Source organism: Mya arenaria, chromosome 11 (assembly GCF_026914265.1).
Source record: "Mya arenaria isolate MELC-2E11 chromosome 11, ASM2691426v1".
Classification (NCBI taxonomy): domain Eukaryota; kingdom Metazoa; phylum Mollusca; class Bivalvia; order Myida; family Myidae; genus Mya; species Mya arenaria.
In genome coordinates, this window is record NC_069132.1 from 48,572,746 (window position 1) to 48,598,048 (window position 25,303).

At 33.9% G+C, this 25,303-nt stretch overlaps 1 protein-coding gene across 1 annotated transcript in view; it reads right to left on the reverse strand.

Moving 5' to 3' along the window:
- Window positions 1–238: 238 nt before the first annotated feature.
- The window catches only part of LOC128209208 (adenylyltransferase and sulfurtransferase MOCS3-like), a 53,752-nt gene continuing 28,687 nt past the window's right edge, over window positions 239–25,303 (reverse strand). The window contains exons 9-12 of the mRNA XM_052913146.1: window positions 3,403–3,572; window positions 1,672–1,719; window positions 852–951; window positions 239–510 (exon numbers count right to left, since the gene is read on the reverse strand). Coding sequence (XP_052769106.1) covers window positions 263–510; window positions 852–951; window positions 1,672–1,719; window positions 3,403–3,572 — 566 coding nt within the window. The 3' untranslated portion in view covers window positions 239–262. The remainder of the gene's footprint in view (window positions 511–851; window positions 952–1,671; window positions 1,720–3,402; window positions 3,573–25,303) is intronic.

Below are 25,303 nucleotides of genomic sequence, written 5' to 3' on the forward strand. Positions count from 1 at the left end.
ATAAATAGTTACTCTAGCCAATAGTTTTGCTTTGACACAAAGCAAACATGATTATATTACATCTCTATACTGACCAGTGGGCAAGGCCACACCACACCATAACCCCCTTATTAGAAACGATAAATGACTAAAGGGAAATTTGACAGATGTTTTTTCAGAGTTTTTTTAAGTTATTAAATCAAAATTTGTTCGGGGATACCATTCGTTGAGACACAAGAACAAGCACTAAATAACAAAATTGAATATATTTTTATTTTCCTTTTCAGTATGTAGGGAAGTTATTGTCGACTTCTTTTGCCCAGGCGGTCAGCCCACCTAAGATGTCTTTGACTTGACACCTGTTCAGCCTTAATCTGTCCCGTAACTTCTGTACAGCGAGCTGGGAGTCATTACCACGGCGGCAGACACAGATGACTGGCACAGGGTTGGGTGTGTTGCCATAGAGAGATATCACTCTCTCAGAGAGGGTGTCTATTGTGGATTGTTTTTCTATGTCCGACAGAGGTATATCTCGGTTTGTTGTTAAGAATATTTATATAAATTCAATTATCATCACAGATAATTTTATTTCACAATCAGCATTTGAAGATTTCAAAGTTTAATTTCTAAACATCTCATTGAATCTTTTGAAAGTGGTGATTTTAAAAAAAATAACAAAATAATATGACATCATTGACTTTCATGTAGCTAGCGGGCCCTAATAACACTGGATACCTTGCTTGACTTGCACAATAATACCATTACATTGGGTTATGTGAAACATAATCATTTGCCTTATCAAGCAAAATACACTTGATTATAGAAAGATTTATGACTTGAAGGTACATGTACATCAGAGGTCACAAGGATACTGAGGGCTTGAGTAGGCAGCCTACAGATGTCCAGTTCCACGGGCAGTCTCACATCCACTAGCACATGGGCCTCACCACTGGACACCAGGGATGCATACTCCTGAAGTTGTAAAATAGCACCAAAAATGAAAGTTTAAAAATACATGGTAGGAGTTGAAAGACTGCATTTCCTTATTAGATTAACTTTTAGACAAAGTGTAATTCAGATTCAAATTGCATTACAATAAACAGAATGCAACAGTAATTAATTGCCAGTATTGTGAGCCTTGCTACACATTTGCTTTCATGCTGGTAAAATGTGTAGAAAAAATTATCAAAATACATTGATTGGTTTTTGAGCTACAGCTAAGGTTTTTAAAGGTTTTGCAATCACAACATCTCAACATTTATTCTCACAAAAAATCATGACAAACTTAAAATTGTTGTTCTTGCATAGTGTTATAGCCAAATATTATACATTTATAAAACCTTTATATTAATACCTCAATTATGAATACATGAGTACTACTTGAATCTGTTTCCCAGCCAGAAACCAGCCCTGTTTTTTTGCTGAGCAGCCAAGAGGATGTGTTTAAACCCTTGACCTCTTAATATGTAAGTGGCAGAGGCTCTTTTATTAAAGATGGCAACAAGTGTTTTGCTTTATTTCTTCAACTTTGTTTTCGTTTTATCTACTGGCTAAGATTTAACCACAAAAATATGAAGCAACATAACAACAATATGAAGCTCAGATAATGTCATTTTATGGCTAAGACTTTTAATAAAATGGGGCCCTGACACATTGGTATATGACTAGACAACTCTCATCCTGTATTCTCACCTTTGCCGTGATTCTCTCATGTCTTTGTAGAACATTCAGCTCCTTGTCCTGAGAAAGCAATACTAAACAATAATCTGACTAAGGTAAGCACTGCATACTGTATGATATTAAGGAAAAACACTATGTCCAATATATGATACACATAGAGATAGTCAAGGAGTTCAATCATTATAAGAACATTTACTTATATACACAATGTATTGATAAAAGGAATAACAATGTTTCATAAACGCGCTAAATCGCTCACCTGAGTGAAATTTTGAAACCTTTTTTACCACTAGGCAATGTAACACACCAAATATTTAAGCTTTAGACCTTTCTGTTTCAGAAAAGAAGATTCTAAGTTCCAATATCTCTGTATGTAACACAGTTAAGACAGATGACCCTTGGGGTGGAACCAATTTTGAACCAAGAGGTATAATTTGAACAATCTTAGTAGAGGACCAATAGACAATGTATAAGCCCTAGGCCTTACAGTTTTTGTTAAGAAGATTTTTGTTTTTTCTTTCGATTGCCATGAAAGCCAGAGTTCAGCATAAAGTTTAATTCTTTGAACAAGTTTAAAAGGGCACCATCGAAGGAACATATCAAAATTGACCAAGCAGTTTAGGTGGAGATGTTGTTTAAAGTAATTGTTGACGACGTACGACAGACAACAGACCTATCACAATAGCTCTACTTATACACAGCTCAGGTGAGCTAAAAAGAGAGAACATTACTGTTAAATAAACATATTTGAAGACTGTTTATATCTCAGTCATTACAATATAATTTGTTTCTCATTGTATGACTTTTGGCCCCAAATATATATATTTTGGCAAAAATTAAACAAAACTAACAAAATTCAAATGTGTTGCCTGTCATTATGAGGGGTCATCTATTGACCATGTACATTTGACCCCCCCCCCCAAAAAAAAGGGGTCATCTTTTGACCATGAACAATGTGAATACATAGTTTGAAGACAGTAGACCAAGAACCCGGATTTTTTCTAGTAAAGGTTAGTGGTTACCATGATTTTGACGTTTGGCCTATTGACCCCAGAATCAATAGGGGACATCTACTAACCATGATAAATCTTAATATGAAGTTTGAGGACACTACACCAAGTCTTTTGTATGTTATTGATCTGAAATGCCTGTAACATTTCTAGTAAAGATCACAATGACCCTGACCATTGACCCGTAAATCAATAGGGGTCATCTTAAGACCATAGAAAATGAGAATACAAAGTGTAAAGAATCAACACAAAGTCACTCAAAAAATTGATATGTGTTGCCTGTCGTGTTGTCTCCAAAATAAACAGGTGTCATATACTGACCATGATCAATGTTAATACCAAGTTTGAAGACTCTACAGCAAGTAATTCAAAAGTTATTGATCGGAAACGCCCATTATTTTTCTTGTAAAGTTTACTTTTACATTGACCTTTTAAAAGAATAGAGGACATCTTCTGACCATGACAAATGTGCATACCAAGATGACTACATGACATTTTTCAAAAGTTTTTAATCAGGAACTAATAAGTTCGACACTGCCAACGACGGATAAAGTAATCCCTATTTGTCAGCCATTATTTGCAGTCAACACCAAAATTAATATCATAATAACAGTCCAATTTATTCTGAGTGCAACATGTTTTTTCCCTACAAATTCAAATTACTCAAAATTTGGGCTAAAGTTAAAATTCTGTTTTCCATGAATCTACAGGTATAAGGAAACTGTATACTTACTTTGTCTGAGGCCTTCGCCCCACAAAACTGTTCGTAGTCTACAAGGTTGCCGCGAGTGATGGAGGGCGTATCACCACATACAGAACACGAGGTTTGGCGTCCCCGAAGACGGATTGTCATAAAGCGGCCATCCAAACAGTCGTACATCAACAAACGCTGGCTGTAACTGGCTAGATAGAGTCAAGAAACATATCCAGACAGTCAACAGAAAAAAAACAAGGTATTTACATTCAGATTAACTGACCGTGGTTTCACTTTGTCATGGTAATGTACATGTATGTAAAAATGATGCTAAAATTCAACCCAGTTGTAAAATTTTGGTATTTTCTTTTCTTTTTCTAAATTGCAGGGGTATTCGTCACCCATAGGGCGACAGATAAAAATACTGTAGTGGGATTTTTCCCCCCACCGGAGGATATGGCATGTATGTATTGTCCTCCATTTTTACATACAAATGTGTAGCTTGCGCCAATTTTATCATTCTAATTAAAACAAGAGGGCCATGATGGCCCTAAATCGCTCACCTGAGTAAAAGAGTTTAACCTTTGTTATCAATATAGCTTGTTTCTCAAAGAATATTGAACAAGAGCTGTCACAGTATGTGACGAATGCCCCCGAATGTGACATTGACCTAGAACAAGTACATGAAAAGTTGATCTTGCCTTTACGTGTCAAATACATATGGCAAGTTATTTTAAATTGCCCCTGAACATAAAAAAATACCACCCATACTTGACAGCCTACACTCTTATGTCCTCATATTCAGCATTCCATTGTGAATAAACACTTAGTGTATCTTTCACCTTAGAGGTAGGGACATGGGTCTTGCACACGACGTGTCGTCTTGGTATGTCGAATACATGTGGCAAGTCATTTTAAAATCTGTCCATACAAGAGAAAGTTATAGCCCGGACACGACAACCTATACTCTATGTCCTTATATATGCAGCATTCAATTGTAAATAACACTTAGTGTGACCTTGACCTTAGTGGTAGGGACACGGGTCTTGCACACAACACGTCATCTTGATATGTCAAACACATGTGGCAAGTCATTTTAAATTATTTCCACACCAGAGAAAGTTACAGCCAACCTATACTCTATGTCCTTATATGCAGCATTCCATTGTGAATAAACACCTAAGTGTGACCTTGACCTTAGAGGTAAGGACATGGGTCTTGCACATGCCACGTCATCTTGGTATGTCGAACACATGTGGCAAGTTATATTAATATCTGTTGCCTAGATAATCACTGACAGGACTTGTCACAGTTGCCTGCACACTGACAGGACTTGTCACAGTTTCTTGCACATTGACAGGACTTGGTGATTGACTGCACACTGACAGGATTTTGTTCAGTTGCCTGCACACTGACAGGACTTGATGATTGACTGCACACTGATAGAATTTGATTCTCACCTGCACACTGACAGGACTTTGTTCAGTTGCCTGCGCACCACACTGACAGGACTTGATAATTGACTGCACACTGACAGCACTTGGTACAGATACCTGCACACTGACAGGACTTTTTTCAGTTGCCTGCACACTGACAGGACTTTGTTCAATTGCCTGCACAGTGACAGGACTTTGTTCAATTGCCTGCACACTGACAAAACTAAGTTAAATTGCTTGCACACTGAAAGAACTTTTAGTAAAGATACACAAACAAAAAACAGTGCACCATCCAATAAAATCAATAAACTGCCTTAAGATCTAACTTTTAAACTTCAGATCACATTCAACACCTTCTAATTAATATATCACAATTGCCCATCTAAGACAATATCACATTCCCTCTAATGTTAATATTATTTTTTTCTTTATATAAATAATAAGTGAATAACACTATCCACACAGAAGATAAGATTGTAGCATCTGCATGAATAATGATCTACAACAAGTTCAATGGAAAAGTCTGATTATTAAATTTAAGTAAAATTGAAATTTCTTCTAAAGAATAAAATGAATAATAATTATTTGAATCTAAGAACCTAAAAAGAGAACAATAATTACCTCAGAAGTGACTATGTTGAAGACTTAATAAAATTTAAAATCTTGTTACTAAAAATAGAAAGTAGTGGAATCTCCAACAAAAAGGGAAACCATATAGCAAGACTTGCTGCCCTTGCTTCAAGGTTACACACCACCATTGTCATTTCCTCTATAATTCAATGTGAAATGATTATTTTTAGACAACATTTAAAGGCATTTCGAGCGAATGCAGACTATGATAAACATATATATTCTTCAAGTACAAGCTTTAAATTACCTTTTAAGCCAATAAAAAAGGAGGCTCAAGTTATTCCTAAGAAAAATCTCTCCACTTGAAAAACAATCTCTAAAAATTGCACAGTCCGCCATGACAGTTCTTCCAAAATGACCTTTTCAACTATAGGGCAGCAGTTTATGCTTAAATCTCTATTCTAAATGATAAATCAAGCAATAATAGAAACTCAAGGTATAAAAGTTTCAGGAATAATGATATTTTTGATTTACAGTGTATTGAGCATGTGAAAACATGTCAATCAGTCATTAAAACATTATTTTTTTATTGAGAATTTTCCACACAATGGAAGTACATTATGACGCAATGGTGACGTTATACCTATTACTAAACCCGTCCCTGTATTTTTTATGAAAAACACTTTCGATTAGTCCTTCATACATAAATACACCCAAAACTATCTCAATCTGATAGTCCGTGTCAGGTTTTCCAGTTATACTGCCTGTCACCCAAGTGCCTGTGCGTCTGTATTTTCTAAGGTGTTTTGGCCCAAAATGCCATTCTCTGAGGTTTTTCAACTGAACCTGGACTCAAATTGCATTCTAAGCATCAAATGGGGCAGTTCTACACATCTTTGCACACATTTCAAGTTCTCGCAATCAAATTTTCACCGAATTTGGACATTTTCAGTGCTCGTAAGATTGCAGACGACTCATTTAAAAAAAAAAAAATAGGCGAAAGTTGTGAAAACCAGGAAATAGCATATTTTGATAAACCATACAAGATAAATGCATTTAATTGTGAAAATTTGCCAGAAATAGTGAACTGAAATACATTTCTTGCCAAAAAATGACACTTTTTAAACAAAGCAGTTTGGTCCCTTTTAGGTTACACACCACCATTGTCATTTCCTATATAATTCAATGTGAAATGATTATTTTTAGACAACATTTAAAGGCATTTCGAGTGAATGCAGACTATGATAAACATATATATATTCTTAAAGTACAAGCTTTGAATTACCTTTTTAGCCAATAAAAAAGGGGGGTCAAGTTATTCATAAGAAAAATCTCTCCACTTGAAAAACAAACTCTAAAAATTGCACAGTCCGCCATGACAGTTCTTCCAAAATGACCTTTCAACTATAGGGCAGCAGTTTATGCTTAAATCTCTATTCTAAATGATAAATCAAGCAATAATAGAAACTCAAGGTATAAAAGTTTCCGAAATAATGATATTTTTGATTTACAGTGTATTGAGCATGTGAAAACATGTCAATCAGTCATAAAAACATTATTTTTTTATTGAGAATTTTCCACACAACGAAAGTACATTATGACGCAATGGTGACGTCATACCTATAATTCAAGAGTAAACTTTATATAACTATCAGATTTTAACAAAATGTATTTATAATGAACTTGTAACCCACGGGGTGAGGCCAATTTTTCTCCAGGGGCATAATTTGAATAAATATGGTAGATAACTAATCGACAATGTTACACACCAAATATTTAAGCACTAGGCTTCATAGTATTTGCCAAAAAAAGTTTTGTAATTTTTCCTTTAGGTTGCAATGGCAACCAGAGTTCTGCATGGAATTTATTTCTTTGAACAATTTTGAAAAAGCACCAACCAATGATCATTCTTATTAAGTTTCATTAAAATTGTCCAAGGGGTTTAGGAGAAGATGATGATTATAACCAATTGTTGACGATTTTCCTTTAGGTTGCCATGGCAACCAGAGTTCTGCATGGAATTAATTTCTTTGAACAATTTTGAAAAAGCACCAACCAAGGATCATTCCTATGAAGTTTCGTCAAGATTGTCCAAGTGGTTTAGGAGAAGAAGATGATTATAACCAATTGTTGACATGTTCCTTTAGATTGCCATGGCAACCAGAGTTCTGTATGGAATTCATTTCTTTGAACAATTTTGAAAAAGCACCAACTAAGGATTATTCCTATGAAGTTTCATCAAAATTGGCCAAGCGGTTTAGGAGAAGAAGATGATTATAACCAATTGTTGACGCCGAACAACGGACAACAGATGCCGGACATAGACCGATCACAATTTATCACAATAAAAATTTATAGGTAATAGTACAAGGGGGATAATAATCTCTTTAAGTCTAACAGTAGATTTAATAGTTGCTTCCCTGGACCATACTAATAAATAAGTAATACTGATCATGCAGGGAGTTGACTATCACATGACCCGATTATGTGAGCTGCTTTTGTTTGCAGTAGAACAGGTTTATTTAGGTTAGACAGACATGTAGTTTCTTTGTATTAAATTATTTGAAACAGAAAAAATATCTTTTTAAATTGTCCATGTTTTGATTCTTGGAATTTAATGTAATTCATATATTTGTGTTATCGAGGATTCATGGTAGAAGCTCATGAATTATCAAACTGGTTATAAAAGTCATGTTTACTTTCACTGTTGTCTTATGGTTTGCAGCAGTAAGGTAGCAGTTCACTCTGCACCAGAGTGAAAGCCTTCCTGGAGATAGTTGATGGCTCGGAGTCATAGACCTGTAAGTAATGTAATTAAGGCAGGTCTTTGTTTACTAGACACATTAAAGTTACTTGCTCATGTTTTTGGATCAAAAATTAATTTTCCCTGTAATGCATCTGAAAAGACTTATTTTTTTCTATGATATCGAAATTGCAAAAAAAAATACAGTTCTAGTATAAAAAAAGTATTTTGGTTCTAGTGGGGTTCAAACTCACGCCGGTCAAATCAAGAAAAAATTAGAAAAAAGCTATTAAGCGTTATAAACGCTAATGAAAATTGTGGTCTTCAAAGACAATATTTGAGCAAATATCAACATTTGCTGAAGGATTCCAGCTTTTGGTATTTTTGTTTTAACACTACTTATGATCTGCCACACTTTATTTTGTAATTAAAAAAAAGTGCATTTTACAAATTATGAGCGAGTCACTTTCAGGGGTTAGTGTTATAATATTTATACATCAACTATTCAGTTAAATATGTCATGTATTACTGAAATGATTATTAAGCACAGCCAGGAGGCGATGTCTATAAGGGTAAATGTTTACAATTTTCAATGGACAAGGGTATATGGATAAATTTTTAGATTTTAAAAAAAGCGAACTCTTATCAAAAACATGTTTCTTTCAAATTTCAATACTGAATAGGGAATTTGCTGTATGCCAAAACTTTATATTGTACGGGCTTGTTCTCAAAGTGTCAACACCTACAGAAAAGAATAAAGAACATGGAAAAGTGCGAAAAATCATGACCATTATTGCATCAGTTTGTAGTATTGGTATGTTAAACAGGTCTAAAGGTAGTGCGAATTTTTCACACCTTATCGTACAACTGACAAAAATATTTTGACAGTGCCCAACTTTGCTTTTTTATATGCATGTTTAATTATTGTTTTATTCAAATTAATATTGAATAAATTTAATAATTTAAATCATACAATATTTTTTTTAAATAATAAACATCTTGCGATATACCGTATGCCGATCTTCAACTGCCGTTTTAACCCGTATATACTCAAGCGATATGACGCGAGTAACTTCCCTTCTACATAAATTTAAACAAACTCTCGGCCTGAAATCGACCTCAGAAAAAAGTTCAAAAGCTTGTTACTGGGTATAATACGCAGGCAATTTTTTTACATCGAAATCTGAGGGAAAAAATGCGTCTAATACCCAGTCATTTACGGTATTCTATGTTGTTACTGAACAGTTTTGATGTCCATGAATAGTTAAACATTTCATAAATAAGGCCATCCCAGTTTGAAATTTTGTTAAGCGTCCACCTTAGTTTTGAGCTCTATGAGCCGAAAAAAACAATCAAGTGAAAATAACTGAAATATTTTCCGTGTCTGATGATTTGAAAACGATATTATTAGTTGATCCGATAACGATATAATTATTCGCATAATGAACTCGATACTGCCATCAAGCAAACGATAGGTACCAGCCAATTGAAAGAATGATGTCACCATATGTATTTTTGCATGCAACTTGAATGTTCTTTGCCAAGCAATAGCCCTGGTTAGAATTCATCCTACATTTTCAGACAATGAAATTGAAGATAGGCAATCATTAAGTATACACTCCCTGCGTCAGAATTTGCATTGACAATGTGTCAGCCAATGCAGTAGTATTCTAAAAGAGTTAGACTGGAAAAAACCCTCGATGCGAACAAATATGTAGGTGCAGTTCTAATAGACCTCTCAAAAGATTTGACTGCCTGCCCCATGATCACATCTTAGACCAGCTTAATGCATATGGTCTCTCAGCCCCAGAATTTAAATTTATGAACAGCTATCTTACCAACAGAAAACAACAGATCAAACTTGGTCTTATTAACAGTGAGTGGGACTTCATCCTAAAAGGCCTGCCACAAGGATCAATATAAGGGCTTCTTAGTCTCCAACATCTTTCTCAATGACATCTTCTTATTTCAAGGCAGCCTTATATAACTATGCAGAAGACAATACTCTTTCTGATAAAAATCCTGATGTTGTTAAGACCAGTCTTGAAGAAGACAGTAATATTTTAATAAACTGGTTTACTTCCAATCAAATACAGGTTAACCCTGACAGATTTCAAGCATTTTCAGTTGGTTCAAAGTCTGCTTATGAAATAAAACAATTCAATATAATTAATCACACCATTGTTTGTGAAGAGCAAGTTAAACTTTTAGGTGTTGAGGTAGATAGTTTATTAAATGTTGATGCCCAGATTTGCCCACATTTCTAAAAAGTGTAAAAAAGCAGCTAAGCAGCTGAATATCCTCCAAAGACTAAGTAATTTTTTGACAATCAATACTTAAAGCTTTATATATTAGCTTTAAATCTGTTATCAGATCCGATTACAACTACTGTCCTATTATTTGGCAATTTTGTAGCAAAGACCAACACAGAAAAATTACAAAAGATTCAGTACATAGTTTTAAAGCTGCACTCTCACAGATTTACCATTTTAACAACGTTTTTTTTTTGTCATGACAAGAGCAAATTTTTGCGTAAATATCTGCAAACCAATGCTATAAGATTGCTGAAAAAAATCAGATCATGGATTTTCATATTTCCGTTTGAAAATTAATGTTTTCTGGCTTTAACCGTTAGACAAATGCATAAAACATCAGTTTTTGAACTTAAGTATAAAAATCTACTATCTGATTTTTTGTCAGCATTCTTATACAACTAGTTTCTATGGATTTTCGCAAAAATTGGCTCGTTCCAAGACAAAAAAAAATAAAAAAAATTGTCAAAACGTTCAATCTGTAACAGTGCAGCTTTAAAAATTGTTTTTAATGATTACACCCAAACATAGGAAAATCTTCTTCATAGGGTTGAATTGCCAACATTACAGCTGAGCAGGATAAGATGCATCGCTATTGAAACTTAGAAATCTGTGCGGTATATCATCAGAATATGTTTAAAACCTTGTAGCTTTGAAGACATGTAATTTTAAACTCAGATATGACAAGAGCGGTCACAGACAGCTATATCTCCCGCCTCATGGGGGCATTTTTTGTAACGAAAGCCAATCAATGGTAAGGGTAGTTTCTCAGGAACATAAGAAATGCGTAAAATTAAGAAACGGCAATAACTCTTCCTAAAATGGTCTAATTGCGATAGCCCGACAATATGCGCTGTGTCACTATATATTCATCAATCTGTGAAAGTTTGGTAGAAATTGCATGAAAAAACGTAAGAGGAGTTGCGAAGAAACCAATTTTAAATGTAAAATAAAGAAAGGGCTATAACTCTTTCAAAAATGGCCGAATCGCGAAAGCCAGACAATACGCGCTGCGTCACTATACAGTCATCAATCTGTGAAAGTTTGGTAGAAATTGCATGAAAAACATAAGAGGAGTTGGGAAGAAACCAATTTTAAATGTAAAATAAGCAAATGGCATTAACTCTTTCAAAAATGGTCGAATCAGGAAAGCCAGACAATATGCCCTGCTTCACTTTATGATCTTCAATCTGTGAAAGTTTGGTAGAAATCGCATGAAAAATGTAAGAAGAGTTGGGAAGAAACCAATTTTAAATGTAAAATAAGCAAAGGGCAATAACTCTTTCAAAATGGTCAAATCGGGAAAGCCCGACAATATGCGCTGCTTCACTTTATGATCATCAATCTGTGAAAGTTTGGTAGAAATCGCATGAAAAACATAAGAGGAGTTGCGAAGAAACCTATTTTAAATGTAAAATAAGCAAAGGGCAATAACTCTTTCAAAAATGGGCATATCGGGAAAGCCCGACAATATGCTCTGCTTCACTTTATGGTCATCAATCTGTAAAAGTTTGGTAGAAATGGCATGAGAAATGTAAGAGGAGATGCAAAGAAATGAATGTGGGTCACACGAACGCACAAACGCACAGATGCACGGAATTGCGCCCACCATTACTATATCCTTTTCGCCTTTTCAAGGCGGGGAATAAAAACTGTGTATATGTTAAGTAAGAACAACTTAATACGGAAAGAACTCTTTCCACTTTGAGGCCAGTCAAGTATGGATCAGCCTCCCAGAGCAAACTAGAGATTGCTTTTTTGAAAAAGCGCTCGTCTCCCCTATTGTGGGGATGTAGCTGAGAAAAAATAAATGATGGACATGAAATTTGTAATTTTGGACTGGACACGAACCAACATTGAAGTTTGGTTTTCACCCGTATTAAATAGTGTTGTTGATTAATCTTGGAAAATGTAAACAAAAAAAAGTTTGCATTGTATGAAGTTCCTGGGCGCAAGCGTTATTCATTTATTGATCTGAAACCATTTTTCAGCTCAAGGTCATCGTGACCTTGACTTTTGACCAACTGATCACAATATCAAGAGGGATCATCTACATGACCAACTTGCATACCAAGTATTAAGTTCTTGGTTGCAAGTGTTCTTTAGTTACTGAGCGGTAACTGTTCTACACCTCAAGGTCACGGCAACCTTGACCTTTGACCTACTGATCTCAAAATCAATAGGGGTCATCTACTTGTCATGAGTGACTAGCATACCAAGTATGAAGTTCCTGGATGCAAGTGTTCTTTATTTATTGAGCGGAGACAAAGTGTGACGAACAGACTGACTGACTAACGGACTGATAAAAAAAACAATAGCGGTCATCTACTAGTCATGACCAATATGCATACCAAGTATAAAGTTCCTGGGTGCAAGCGTTGTTAAGTAAATGAGCGGAAACCGTTTCCTCACCTCAAGGTCACGGTGACCTTGATCTTTGACCTACTGATCTCAAAATCAATAGGAGTCGTCTACTAGTCATTACCAACTAGCATACCAAGTATTAAGTTCCTGGGTACAAGTGTTCTTTAGTTATTGAGCAGAAACCATTTTTAAGCTTAAAGTCACCGCCCACATATCTTTTTTACCTGAAGGTAACCTTGACCTTTGGATCTCAAAATCAATAGGGGTCATCTTCTAGTAATGAACAACTAGCATACCAAGTATGCAGCTTCTGGACCAACAGGATCTTTAGTTATTAAGCGGAGACCGTTTCTTCACCTCAAGGTCATGGTGACCTTGACCTTTGACCTAGTGATCTCAAAATCAATAGGGGCCACCAACTAGTCATGACTAATTAGCATACCAATTACGAAGTTACTGGATGCAAAGCGTTCTGTAGTTATTGAATGGAAACCATTTCTTCACCTTAAGGTCACAGTGACCTTGACCTTTGATCTTTTGATCACAAAATCAATCTTCTAGTCATGAACAACTAGCATACCAAGTATGAAGTTCCTGGACCTGCGGAAACTGTTTCTTCACCTCAAGGTCACAGTGACCTTGTCCTTTGACCTACTGATCTCAAAAACTATAGGAGTCATCTAATAGTCATGACCAACTTGCATACCAAGTATGAAGTTCCTGGGTGCAAGTGTTCTTTAGTTACTGAGCAGAAACCATTTTTAAGCTTAAGGTCCTGGCCAACATTTCGTTTTTTACCTGAAGGTAACCTTGACTTTTGACCTTTTGATCTTAAAATCATCTTCTAGTCATGAACAACTAGCATACCAAGTATGAAGTTCATGGACCCAAAGGATCTTTAGTTATTGAGCAGAAACCGTTTCTTCACCTCAAGGTCATGGTGTCCTTGACCTTTTGATCTCAAAATCAATAGGGGTCATCTACTAGTCATGACCAACTATCATACCAAGTATGAAGTTTCTGGGTTCAAACGTTCTTTAGTTAATGAGCGGAAACCGCTTCTTCACCTCAAGGTCACAGTGACCTTGACCTTTGACCTACTGATCTCAATATCAATAGGAATCATCTACTAGTCATGACCAACTAGCATACCAAGTATGAAGTTCCTGGGTACAAGGGTTCTTTAGTTATTGAGCAGAAACCATTTTTAAGCTTAAGGTCACTGCCAACATATCGTTTTTTACCTGAAGGTAACCTTGACCTTTGACCTTTTGATCTCAAAATCAATAGGGGTCATCTACTAGTCATGAACAACTAGCATACCAAGTATGAAGTTCCTGGACCTTAAGGATCTTTAGTTATTGAGCTGAAACCGTTTATTCACCTCGAGGTCCTTGACATAGTGACCCCAAAATCAATAGGTGTCATCTACTAGTCATGACCAACTAGCATACCAAGTATGAAGTTCCTGGGTCTAAGCATTCTATAGGTATAATAATGTCATCTTAAAAATACCTGGAATTGTGAAGCTTGACCTGCACATGGACAGGTCACCCTTGTTAATGCTCAATTTTGAAATAATAATATTTTATAACTTAAACAAGAGGCCCATAGGGGCCTATGCTCTACTGGCATGGCTCTTGTGGTCATTTTCAATCCAGAGCATGTATGCATGTATGGGTAAAAGGCAACAAACATATAGTTCATGTTTTGTGTTTGGGTTACCTAAAAACATTGCACGTTCAACATCTGAGGGAAGAAAGTGTTGTAAGCAGGTTAATTGCATGAACTATTTTAATATGTGCCAAGTAAAGGTCATCTGACAAAAAAAAATTGCTTTCAAAAGAGTACTCATGCCCAAAATTTCAAATATCATTGCTGTAGCTTTAAAAATAAAAAAGAAGGTCTTGAAAAAAGAAGATTTTAAAAATATTTCTTAAATAAGTCTCTAGGAAACTTGTTAACCCTTGGAGGCTATGCCAGTTTTGACCCCAGGGGCATAATTTGAACAACCATGGTAGCAGACCACTAAATTATGCCTTATTCAAAATAGCAAGTGTTTGCATAGCTGGTTCAGACAAAGATTTTCAAACATTCCCAATTTAAGTATATCAAACCTGTGAACCCCACGGGATGGCCAGTAATGACCCCAAGGGCATAATTTGAACAAACATTCACAAGCAATTGTGCTTAGATGGATGCGCAAACACTCAAAAAGATTTTCAAACATTTCCCAATTTAAGTATATCAAACCTGCGAACCCCACGGGATGGCCAGTAATGACCCCAAGGGCATAATTTGAACAAACATGCACAAACAATTGTGCTTAGATGGATGCGCAAACACTCAAAAAGATTTTCAAACATTTCCCAATTTAAGTATACCAAACCTGTGAACCCTGGGGCGTGGCCAGTAATGACCCGGGGGCATAATTTGAACAAACATTCAGAACCAATTTTATTTAGATGAATTGGCGAACTACAGACACTTTGGTCAATAGAGCTTAAAATTGGCCTTTGGCCTTTCAACAAGATCAAGGCAGAGTTATTCACAAAATCAAATGCAGAACCATAAAAGCAAGTTGTCTCCCTTTCATCCTAGACTTGACTTTACATGTAAACTTGGCTCATTCAGACTTGGGTAAAAATAGGTTAGCTAAGGAGTTTTGTTTTCAGTGAGATGGCCTACTTTAGTGAGTGAGCCACTGGACAAGATGTGGCATTCAAAACCAGAAAAAATAGTATGAATATGAGTATGAATAAAAAATTCGAGTATGAATAAAAATTGTCAAAAAAAATAACAAGGGCTAATATCTATTCATGAGTTTCAAAATTATATATAGTCCAAACCCGTTGGCTCGATATTCTAGGGACCAGCCAAAATACTTGGAGCCTCGCGAATATTGAGCCAAGTTAGACTACTTCCTGAATGTGTTTTTTTTTGATATGATAAATAAAGTCATGTTTACCATGTTTTTTTTCTGATTTATTTACGCAACAAAAATAAAAAAATATAAACACATCAACACGAAAACAATAAACATAGCTCATAAAATATAAACACAGCGCAAAACATATAGATAGCACATTTACATAACCTGGCCATCTTCGCTAGCTTGCCCTCAGGCTCTATGTCACTGGTGATGAATCTTGTTCATGTGTTGTTGTTTTTTTCAAGTTCAATGCGTATTCTGCTGAATGCCAAAGTCGTCTGCATTTTTCCTTCTAAATTTTTCGACCACTCACAAATAAATGAAGTTGTGAAATTCTGACCTAGGACTGCGAAAATGACATCAAGCCAAGCAAACAAAACAAAGTGTGAAATTCTTTCTAGGGACCACGAAAGATCCATTTAGATTACATGATAAATTAAGCACCTCCTCTGAGCAATACTGTAAATGACTGGGTATAAGACGATAGGGGGTATTAGACGCAGAAACATAGATTAAACTTTTTTTCTCAGATTTTTCACGGATTTTTTGTCTGCGTCTAATACCCCCTATTGTCTTATACCCAGTCATTTACGGTACTTTCTGAAGATTTTTTTAAGCTGCTGAATTAATTATAACATTTTACCAACTACACATCACTGTACCATGCTGTAATTCCCATTTACAAAATACAATTTTGCTGCTTAAATGTATTCAATTAACCATAATTCATACTCTTGAAAGAACTATTACCATGTCCACTAGAGGAACCATGCGCATGTTGAGCAAGGAAAACTACTTGATGTTATCACTGTATACAGGGCTCTAAGTCCATCTAACTTTTTGTAATTTTACGCATGAATATATTAAGCTGCTTTTGTAAACAATTGTTCCAATATTGAACCTACTTAAAACAATATGCTTTTATTTCCTGGTCACCATCTCTTTGTTGTGTTTTGATATGTTATGTATGTTTGTTATTTTGTTTATTGTTAGCATATACCTAACTTTAAATAAAGATTCTTGTATCTTGTATCTTGAAGACCTAAGTATTTTAATGATAAAGATGGGCTTGTTCGCTACACTCACTCATTCTTTATCATTTCAATATTACTTCATGTCATCTATTTCTTTGTTTACACCTTGCCTGTGTCGCCGGGTCTTTCTCAACAGTTTTCTATTCGATTTGTAGCAACAACTTGCCTAATAACTTTTGAACCCCTTGATATTTGGCATTTTAGTGCCTCAGTTTTCATCAGTTTGCCCTGCATAACATTTTTTTAAGTGTCAAAAAAACTAATTATGGCTAGAAAAATGCTTTTCAGACTTACATATTAGTCTTAAGACCTAATTAAGTCATTAATATTAAAAGTTATATTGCTTCGTAAGGTGCTATGTTGAGTTAGAATACAACCTACATTTACAGCCAATGAAATTGCATATACCGGTACTAGGCTTAATCATCAAGAATTTCAACCCACTGCTACTCATCCAATTCACACTCCCTGCGTCAGATTTTGCGTTGACAATGTGTCAGCCAATGACTTTGTATGAGGTTGAATTAAAAACTTAATGATTAAGATGAGCTCCTTCATATACTCATACCACCAATTCTTAATCATTGAGATTTTAATCCATGTCATCTAACTATTACTTATACCCTAATACTAAAGTACCGGTATACAGAATATGGCTGGTTCAAGTGCTTTCTGGACCCATAATAGTGTGGTGTGTTCCCACTTTCCCAACCGCTATTTTTTCCTATAGAAATTGAGGTTGGGGAGATGTATTGTGTGTTGTAACAATACAGTTGATAGGTGATAATTGGCGAAAATTGCTATACTGTGCTGAAAAAGTATATATTTCATAGTTTATTTCAGTCTCGTCAATACATATATAATACATTTCTAACGTAAAAACGGTAATAAAAAGTATTGCCACTCACATAGGAGTTATAAGAGACTATTATCTTTTTTTTTTACATAAAATAAAGCTACGTTCTTTTACACTATATACAAAATGTATAACATCAGTAAAGTGGTGGATATGTGAACATAAGGCTGAAAATAGTTATTTGTTCTATTATATGCAGCCCGTTGCGTGTCGAATTTTGAGAAAGTTGTTCGTAAATTTCATAAAATAACACAAATAAAGCGCTGACTTTTATTTGCAATTCATAAAAGTTCATATAATTAAAATGCAAGAATATAATGAATATATGGAAAAACATAAGAATTGGTATTAAATTGTAAATATATAATTACACAGCACACTATAGACAATTATATTCCAGAACACATTTTAACAGTTTAAATAAATAGCACATATTGAAATATTTATGAACTTATATTAACTCATAATACAAAACTCTTATGCTACCTATTCACACACATTTACATTAGATTTACTAAATGTGCAGCAGCATCAACATAATATGTCATTATATCATATAGCCAGTTTGCAGCTGGTGCTTAAGCCTGATGAGCCTTTGCTCCAGCTCAAGGTAGACACGCTTCCTTGGTCACTGTTTTAAAACCATTGACGTGCTGGAAGATCTTGGCCTCGTTAGCAGCCTGCTCTTTCTGGACAATATCTATGAGAGTATATACGTTAGAGTGGCAGTGGTTATTATTTTTATGTTGCCAACCCTTAACAGGTTTTGTAATGCTTGGACCTTCATTGTCATAGTGGTTCCCACATTTTCATTATTTTCAGGCTGTACATGTAGGCATTTAAAACTAGAGTCTGGCCTCCTCTGGTATTCTCAATGAACCATATATTTACTAGTGCGTTTGCCATTTTAGTTGGATTATGAATGCTAAGGAAACAGACCCTCTTTTTATACTATGTTAAACAATGACTTACAGTTAGTTTCGTTTTCTGAGTTTCAAACTGATCATTACGAGGAATGTCTTAATTGCATTAAGTTAAGGACTCATCAGTATTATTTCCAGAATAATTATCAATTATTATTTTTGACAATTTGTATTTTATCTATACACAATTAAGAAATAATGTTTCTTTTTATAGTTATGCATTGCAAACAAATGACAACTTTATAATTATATTCTACAACAAAATGCATTTCAAACAGAGTGAAACAAGATATCTGTAATAAACAACAGTGAAATAATGTTCTGCAAGTATACTGCAAGAACAAGTTTTTGTTTGTAGTTCATTTTTTTGTTGAACAGAATAGAAAATACAGGTAAGTTTGAGGTGCGAAGAGATAATTGGTGATAATTTGTAAGTGTGAAAATTAGCGGTTGGGAAAGTGGGAACAAACCAATCGGGTCCTTTCATAATTGAGGTCTATAAGATTCTTGGTAAGAATAGATCTGAAAATGGGAACATGGCCTTTAGGTACGATGTCATCATTACATCATTTGTATAAAAATTTCCATTGTTTCTTTGTATGGAAAATTCTCAAAAAAAAGTTTTAATTAGTGATAAGACATGTTTTCATAGCTCAATACACTGTAAATCAATAAAAGCACTGAAAGCACTGAATGACTTGAGCGAAAATTACCATCCTCATCACCACCACCATCATGACCACCATCATCTTACTGTAATCATCTTCATCATCTTTATTATCATCATTCAAATTCAACCATACATGTGTACTGGGGTGTTATTCTATTATGCATACCTACTTCAATTTCAAGAGAATATGAACACACTTGTAGAGTAGATAATACTGTTTCTACTCCAAACATAGCTTATTACAAATTATTTACATATTTAGACCAATTATCTGTAGCAATGCCATATGGAAATGAGAAACATTAAAATGTTCATAAAACATAAGACGTTTATACGCAAGGGTGGATAATTTTTCAACTTGCACAAAAATACATAGCAATGCAGAGGAAATGACCCAGCTTTAATACTAAGAAGTTAGAGTATGAACGCCAATATATGTTTGCAAAATCTGAGGTATAAATCGATTGGTAATGTATACCATGTATATGTTCTTTCATCTAACCAATTATTCTACTCGGTATATCCCTTCTCAACGGGTTTTTTGGGAAAGACAAGAATACGCACTTCTTGAAAGTGCGTTTTTAGTGCGCTTTATGGAGGTGCGCATTTTTGGGTTAAAAACCCAATTAAATGCACTTCAAAAAACGCGCTTAAAACGCACTACCGGTTTTTACTGATTAAAAGGGAATCTTTTGCACCCAAATTTTATGAATTTTTTTTTTCGTTAAAAGTGCATTTTTTTCTGCGTTAATTAAAAGAGCATTTTTCTGTGTTAAAAAAGAGCACAAATTCACTTAGGTGCATTTAACCTGCATTAAAAGTGTCCATTTTTGCAAAAATATTTTTTTATATATATGTATATATAAATATATTGAACCATCAAAAATAGAACACATTTGAATAAATAAATACACATTTTGTTTCATTTAAATTTCCTAAACATGAGTTTGTGTTACGTATATAAAGATTTTTTTGTCTCATAATTAATTTAACATGACACCTTGTAACTGGATATACTTTACAGTCAGACAAACAAGTACATATTTGTCAAATTTAGTTATCAATAAAATAACCTTTTACTCAGTGGCAAAAATAATTGATAGAAAATCATGAAACTGTAAGCTACAAATTGGAAAATGACAGTCTCAAGGATCTTTTGTTATATTTTTGTCAAATCTAGAGATTCCTGACAGCTCTGGAATAAAACAGGGTATCAAATTTTAAATAAGTAATGACTTTATTAGTACTTAACTTAAATTGATTGACCCAATTTGGCCAGTTTCCAATAACTGGCGGGTCCCTAGACTTACCGAAATACGATTATTTACCGAAAGACGGATAAAATTACCGAAATACGCATGAAAGTTACCGAAAGACGCCTTCTAATGCATTTATTTTTAAATAATCTTGTATATATAATGATTATATGCATTGTAGCCAAAAATTATAAAAAAATATTTAGAAATAATGACTTTATTGACAAAAGAATTTCCCTTTTTTAGTCAAATAGAGTTATCTCCCGTCGTCAACCGAAATACGATTTATGGATATGGTTAAACTGGAGTAAACATGATAGAAATTTACCGAAAGACGCTTGCTATTGTATTTATTTTTAATATTCATATATATTTGATGATTTTACACATTGTAGCCAAAAATTATAGAAATAATGAGTTTTTTGACTAAAGAATTTCCTTTATTTAGCCAATAAGAGTATTCTCCTGTTCTCAACCGAAATACGATTTATTGATATGTTTAAGGTGAAGTAAGAACATGACAAATATATACAGTTAACTTAATACTAACACACATACTATCAATACCAGTAACATAGTTCTACAATTAACATTTACATCATATGATAAAATTTTCTTCTAATAGCATATATATAGATATATCATATCATTGCAAAAACAATCTATATTACTGTGTAAAATGTAATAAATAATGTTCGTTACGGATATTTCCAAATTATTTCATGTTAAAACACGGTTCATATTTTGGCCTTGATATGTTTCTATTAGGAATAAGATATGTCTACTCCTTCAATATAACAGGTACTTACCTTGCAAGTGCAGCTCCGGCATCATATGATAATCCACTATATGCACACAATTTACAAAAATGTAGTCAGAGAATGAACAGTCATAAGTTTGATATAAAGCATTTTCCAGATTCATATACAAATGTGTCTGAACATTTTAATGCTCCTGACCACAGTATCAATGATTTTTCTTTTATGCCAATTGATAAAATTGAGAACAATTGGAAACGATTATTAAAGGAGAGTAAATGGATGCACATTCTTGGCACAGTCATTCCTAATGGTATGAATTCAAAAATATTATTTTAATTCTTCTTGCAGAATTAAAAAAATCACAGAATTAATCTGGTTTATAACTGTTTTAACCTATTTAATGTTGCATAGTTTATACTGGTTTATTGATGTTTGTTTATGCATTTATATTGCATTTTACCAGTATAATTGTATCTCTTTAGATCCTATAAGACATTATTTTGCGCAAAAATGTATGCTATATTTTGACGTTATCAACGTTGACGTCATTTGATGTTGACGTCATTTCCTGTTCATTATATACATACAACCTGATGAAGGCCGAATGGCCGAAACGTTGTTTCATAAATAAATAATCTGTGTTGAAGTTGGACTTCTTTAATTATCACCACAATTTACAAACAAATTTGAGGTTTTTGGCACTCCATGACTTAAGGTCTTGCTCGGACAATTCAGAACATTTAGCATGAATGCAATTCCTACAATTAGAACAATGTATGCATTGATCACTACTACAGTCAACAGCACATATAGCACAAGGAAACTCATCCATCATTAATGATTTCAGAGTGTAAAGTTCTATTAATTTGGACTTCTTTAATACTTACAGCAATAACTTACCTTTTTACTCGCGATTGTTATTTATGAACCTTAATATGAAGCAGTCGATTTGTGTGAAAATCACCCGCAATTATAAATGTACACGTAATGCGGTCCTTTAATGCGTAATTATTATGGTATTTACTCAACACGTGTCACAGAGCCGAAAAGGGTTTACCCAAATTAACACACTTTCAATAATACCAAACTGTCCCCCAAAAAACGTGCCGCTACTTTGTGGGGTGTCATATACCGGGTGATAATTATGTTGTTTTAATCATCGCCTGATTTTGTGTATTTGGTGTGGTCTGGTTATTATTGTCCATAAGTAAGCTAATTTATCTGAAGATGAGAACTTCGCTGTTTAAAAACTTCTTTTTTCAATTTTCATATAAACAAAAATTAAAATTTGAAAGCCCTGAACTAGACTGTTAGTTAGTTTAAAAGAAAATGATTTTAGCGACATTTTCGACCTATTTCAAAGGCAATGTTTCAAGTATATTCCAAAATACTTTCAAATGCTGTTTATTGATCTAACATTTCCATAAGAATATAAATGCTATTATTTGAATCCAAATTCATAATCATTTTCATAATACAACAACTAATAAGTTATTTTGACCTACGTTAAATCGTCTTTCGATTGGCGAAGGGAGACAACTATTTCACCGACATATGGTCTTTATTCAATTGAACAATAAGTAAATATTTTCATGAACTTTTTCATTTTTATGAGTGTGTTTTAGTTATATGAATATTATGAGATCATCATTAATTGGAATAATTGATTACTTTGGCAGCGGAATTCGATCTCGAACACTGAAATTTCAACTGCCTATTACATCATTATATTTTAATATTTTTCTCTAAAATTTGGTTTGGTAATGTATTTGTATAATATTAATATAAAAACAATAAAATAAATGCATTAGAAGGCGTCTTTCGGTAACTTTCATGCGTATTTCAGTAATTTTATCCGTCTTTCGGTAAATAATCATATTTCGGTAAGTCTAGGGACCGATAACTGGTAAGCCATGTGGAAGATGGCAGTTTTATGACCCCTCCAAAAACCAACACTGTAATCATTTGTATAACTTTAAAGGTGCTAGTGTGCATATTTATGGGAACATGGCTATTTCAGCTTAATATGTTAATATTATATTAACATATATAAGGATAAAAACAAGTGCATCTTCATAGAGTTTTAAAACTACATCTACTATCTGGGACCAATAATCCTACTTCCAGCTACTATCTAAAACAGCATTGTTATTCATTAAAATATGTGCACTAGATTGGAAGTTGACAAACAAAAGTCCCACAAGTAATCAAGTGTCATAACAGTGAAATTAACAACTGAAATAAAGAATACATACCATGACCTGAGTGCTTTAACATGTCAGTTTATCACAAATCATCCAATAGTGGTATTGTCATGTTTCTAATCATAGTTCATATTCACCTGATCATTTGCATATATAATTTAACCCATATAGATTGTTTGTTTAAAACAATTCTTCTTACCCAGCTTGCTTTAATTGCTTTGACAAAAATAGATATATTGAGCATTTTTAAACCACCATTTTCATATTCTTGAATTATTTGATTTCTTGATATTTTATCGGGTTTTCCATTCCATAAGAATTTGTACATTTTGTTTTGTATCATTTTTAAACATGTTTCAGATGGTGTTCCCAAAACAGTTTAATAGTGGGAACAGAAGTTTTGGGAACGCAAACGTTTTGATTACAGTGATTTTTCCAAGTAACGAAAGATTCCATTTTTTCCATTTTTCAAGACATGCCTCAAATTCTAAAATCTTATCAGTGAAGTTTACTTTTTCCATCTCAACTGTGCCGTTGGTAAATGTTATGCCTAGCCCAGATGTTTGGGTGATTTGCCAATTATATTTCTTACAAAACGGTATGTCAGCGTATATAAGTGGACCTAATTGTAAAACTGCACATTTAGCTTTATTTAATGTTAACCCTGAAACTTTTCCAAAATCATTTAGACTAATCATAAGTTCTTCGAAAGATTTTTGTGTTCCATCCATAAGGAAACTGGCATCATCAGCAAATTGAGTTCTGTATTATGTACATTTATACCTTTAATATTTTTGTTTGTATTGATTTCAACAGCAAGCGCTTCTATACAAATAAGGAATAAGTATGGAGATAATGGGCATCCTTGGCGTACACCTAAAGATTACCATTGTTGGTAACACAAGCCATTGCATTTTTATAAAATAATCGAACCCATTTAATTATATTTTCACTGAAATTAAATTTTCTAAGACATTCAAACATAAATTTGTGATCTAAGCTGTCTAATGCTTTGTTAAAGTCTGAAAAAAATATGAGGCCATTTATATCATTTTCATTTACAAAATTCATAGCTTCTTGTAAAATACGAACATTTTCCACAATATATCTTCCTTTTATAAATCCTGTTTGTTCAGTACCGATTATACTATTTAGCAGGGGTTTTATCCTATTAGCAATTGCTTTTGAAACTATTTTATAGCCAATGTTTAATAAGGAAATAGGTCTCCAGTTATTGATGTTACTTGTGTCCTTGTCTTTTTTTGGAAGAAGTGTTATGACGCTTTGTTTTTGTAGACTTTTATTGCAAAATGACTAATTTGGAAGGTGGCGGGGGGGGGGGGAATCATGTTTTATTTCCTCCATAACATGTTTCTGACAACATGGTGCTGTCTTAGATTAATATGATATATCAATTCATGTCATCCAAGCTTATTTCAATCACTTATTAAAATGCTAAACTTATGTTAATCCGAATAATGATCAAAATATATTTGAATTCATGCTTAAACCTATTCAGCCGCGTCTTTGATGTCTTGCATCAAAATTTATCTTGTTAATAAGTTAATGTTACTCAGTGTGAAATTTTCATCCTTTTATGATGCTACGATATACACTGAACATGCTGCATATGCATGAACTTGTAGCATACTTGTTGATTTGTGTTGTCACACATGTCTTTCACAAAACTTGAATATAAGAACTCACTACCTAGTTATAATTTATAATATATCAGTTAGGAAGAGCTGGTTACAAATGAAGTAAATGTTATGTAATTGTTTAACAAGAGAATGGCAAGAACAGATCTGTTTTACATATTAGGATAAGGGCAAAACTCAATAAATATTTCAACCAGAGCCAGAGACCTTCAAGACATATG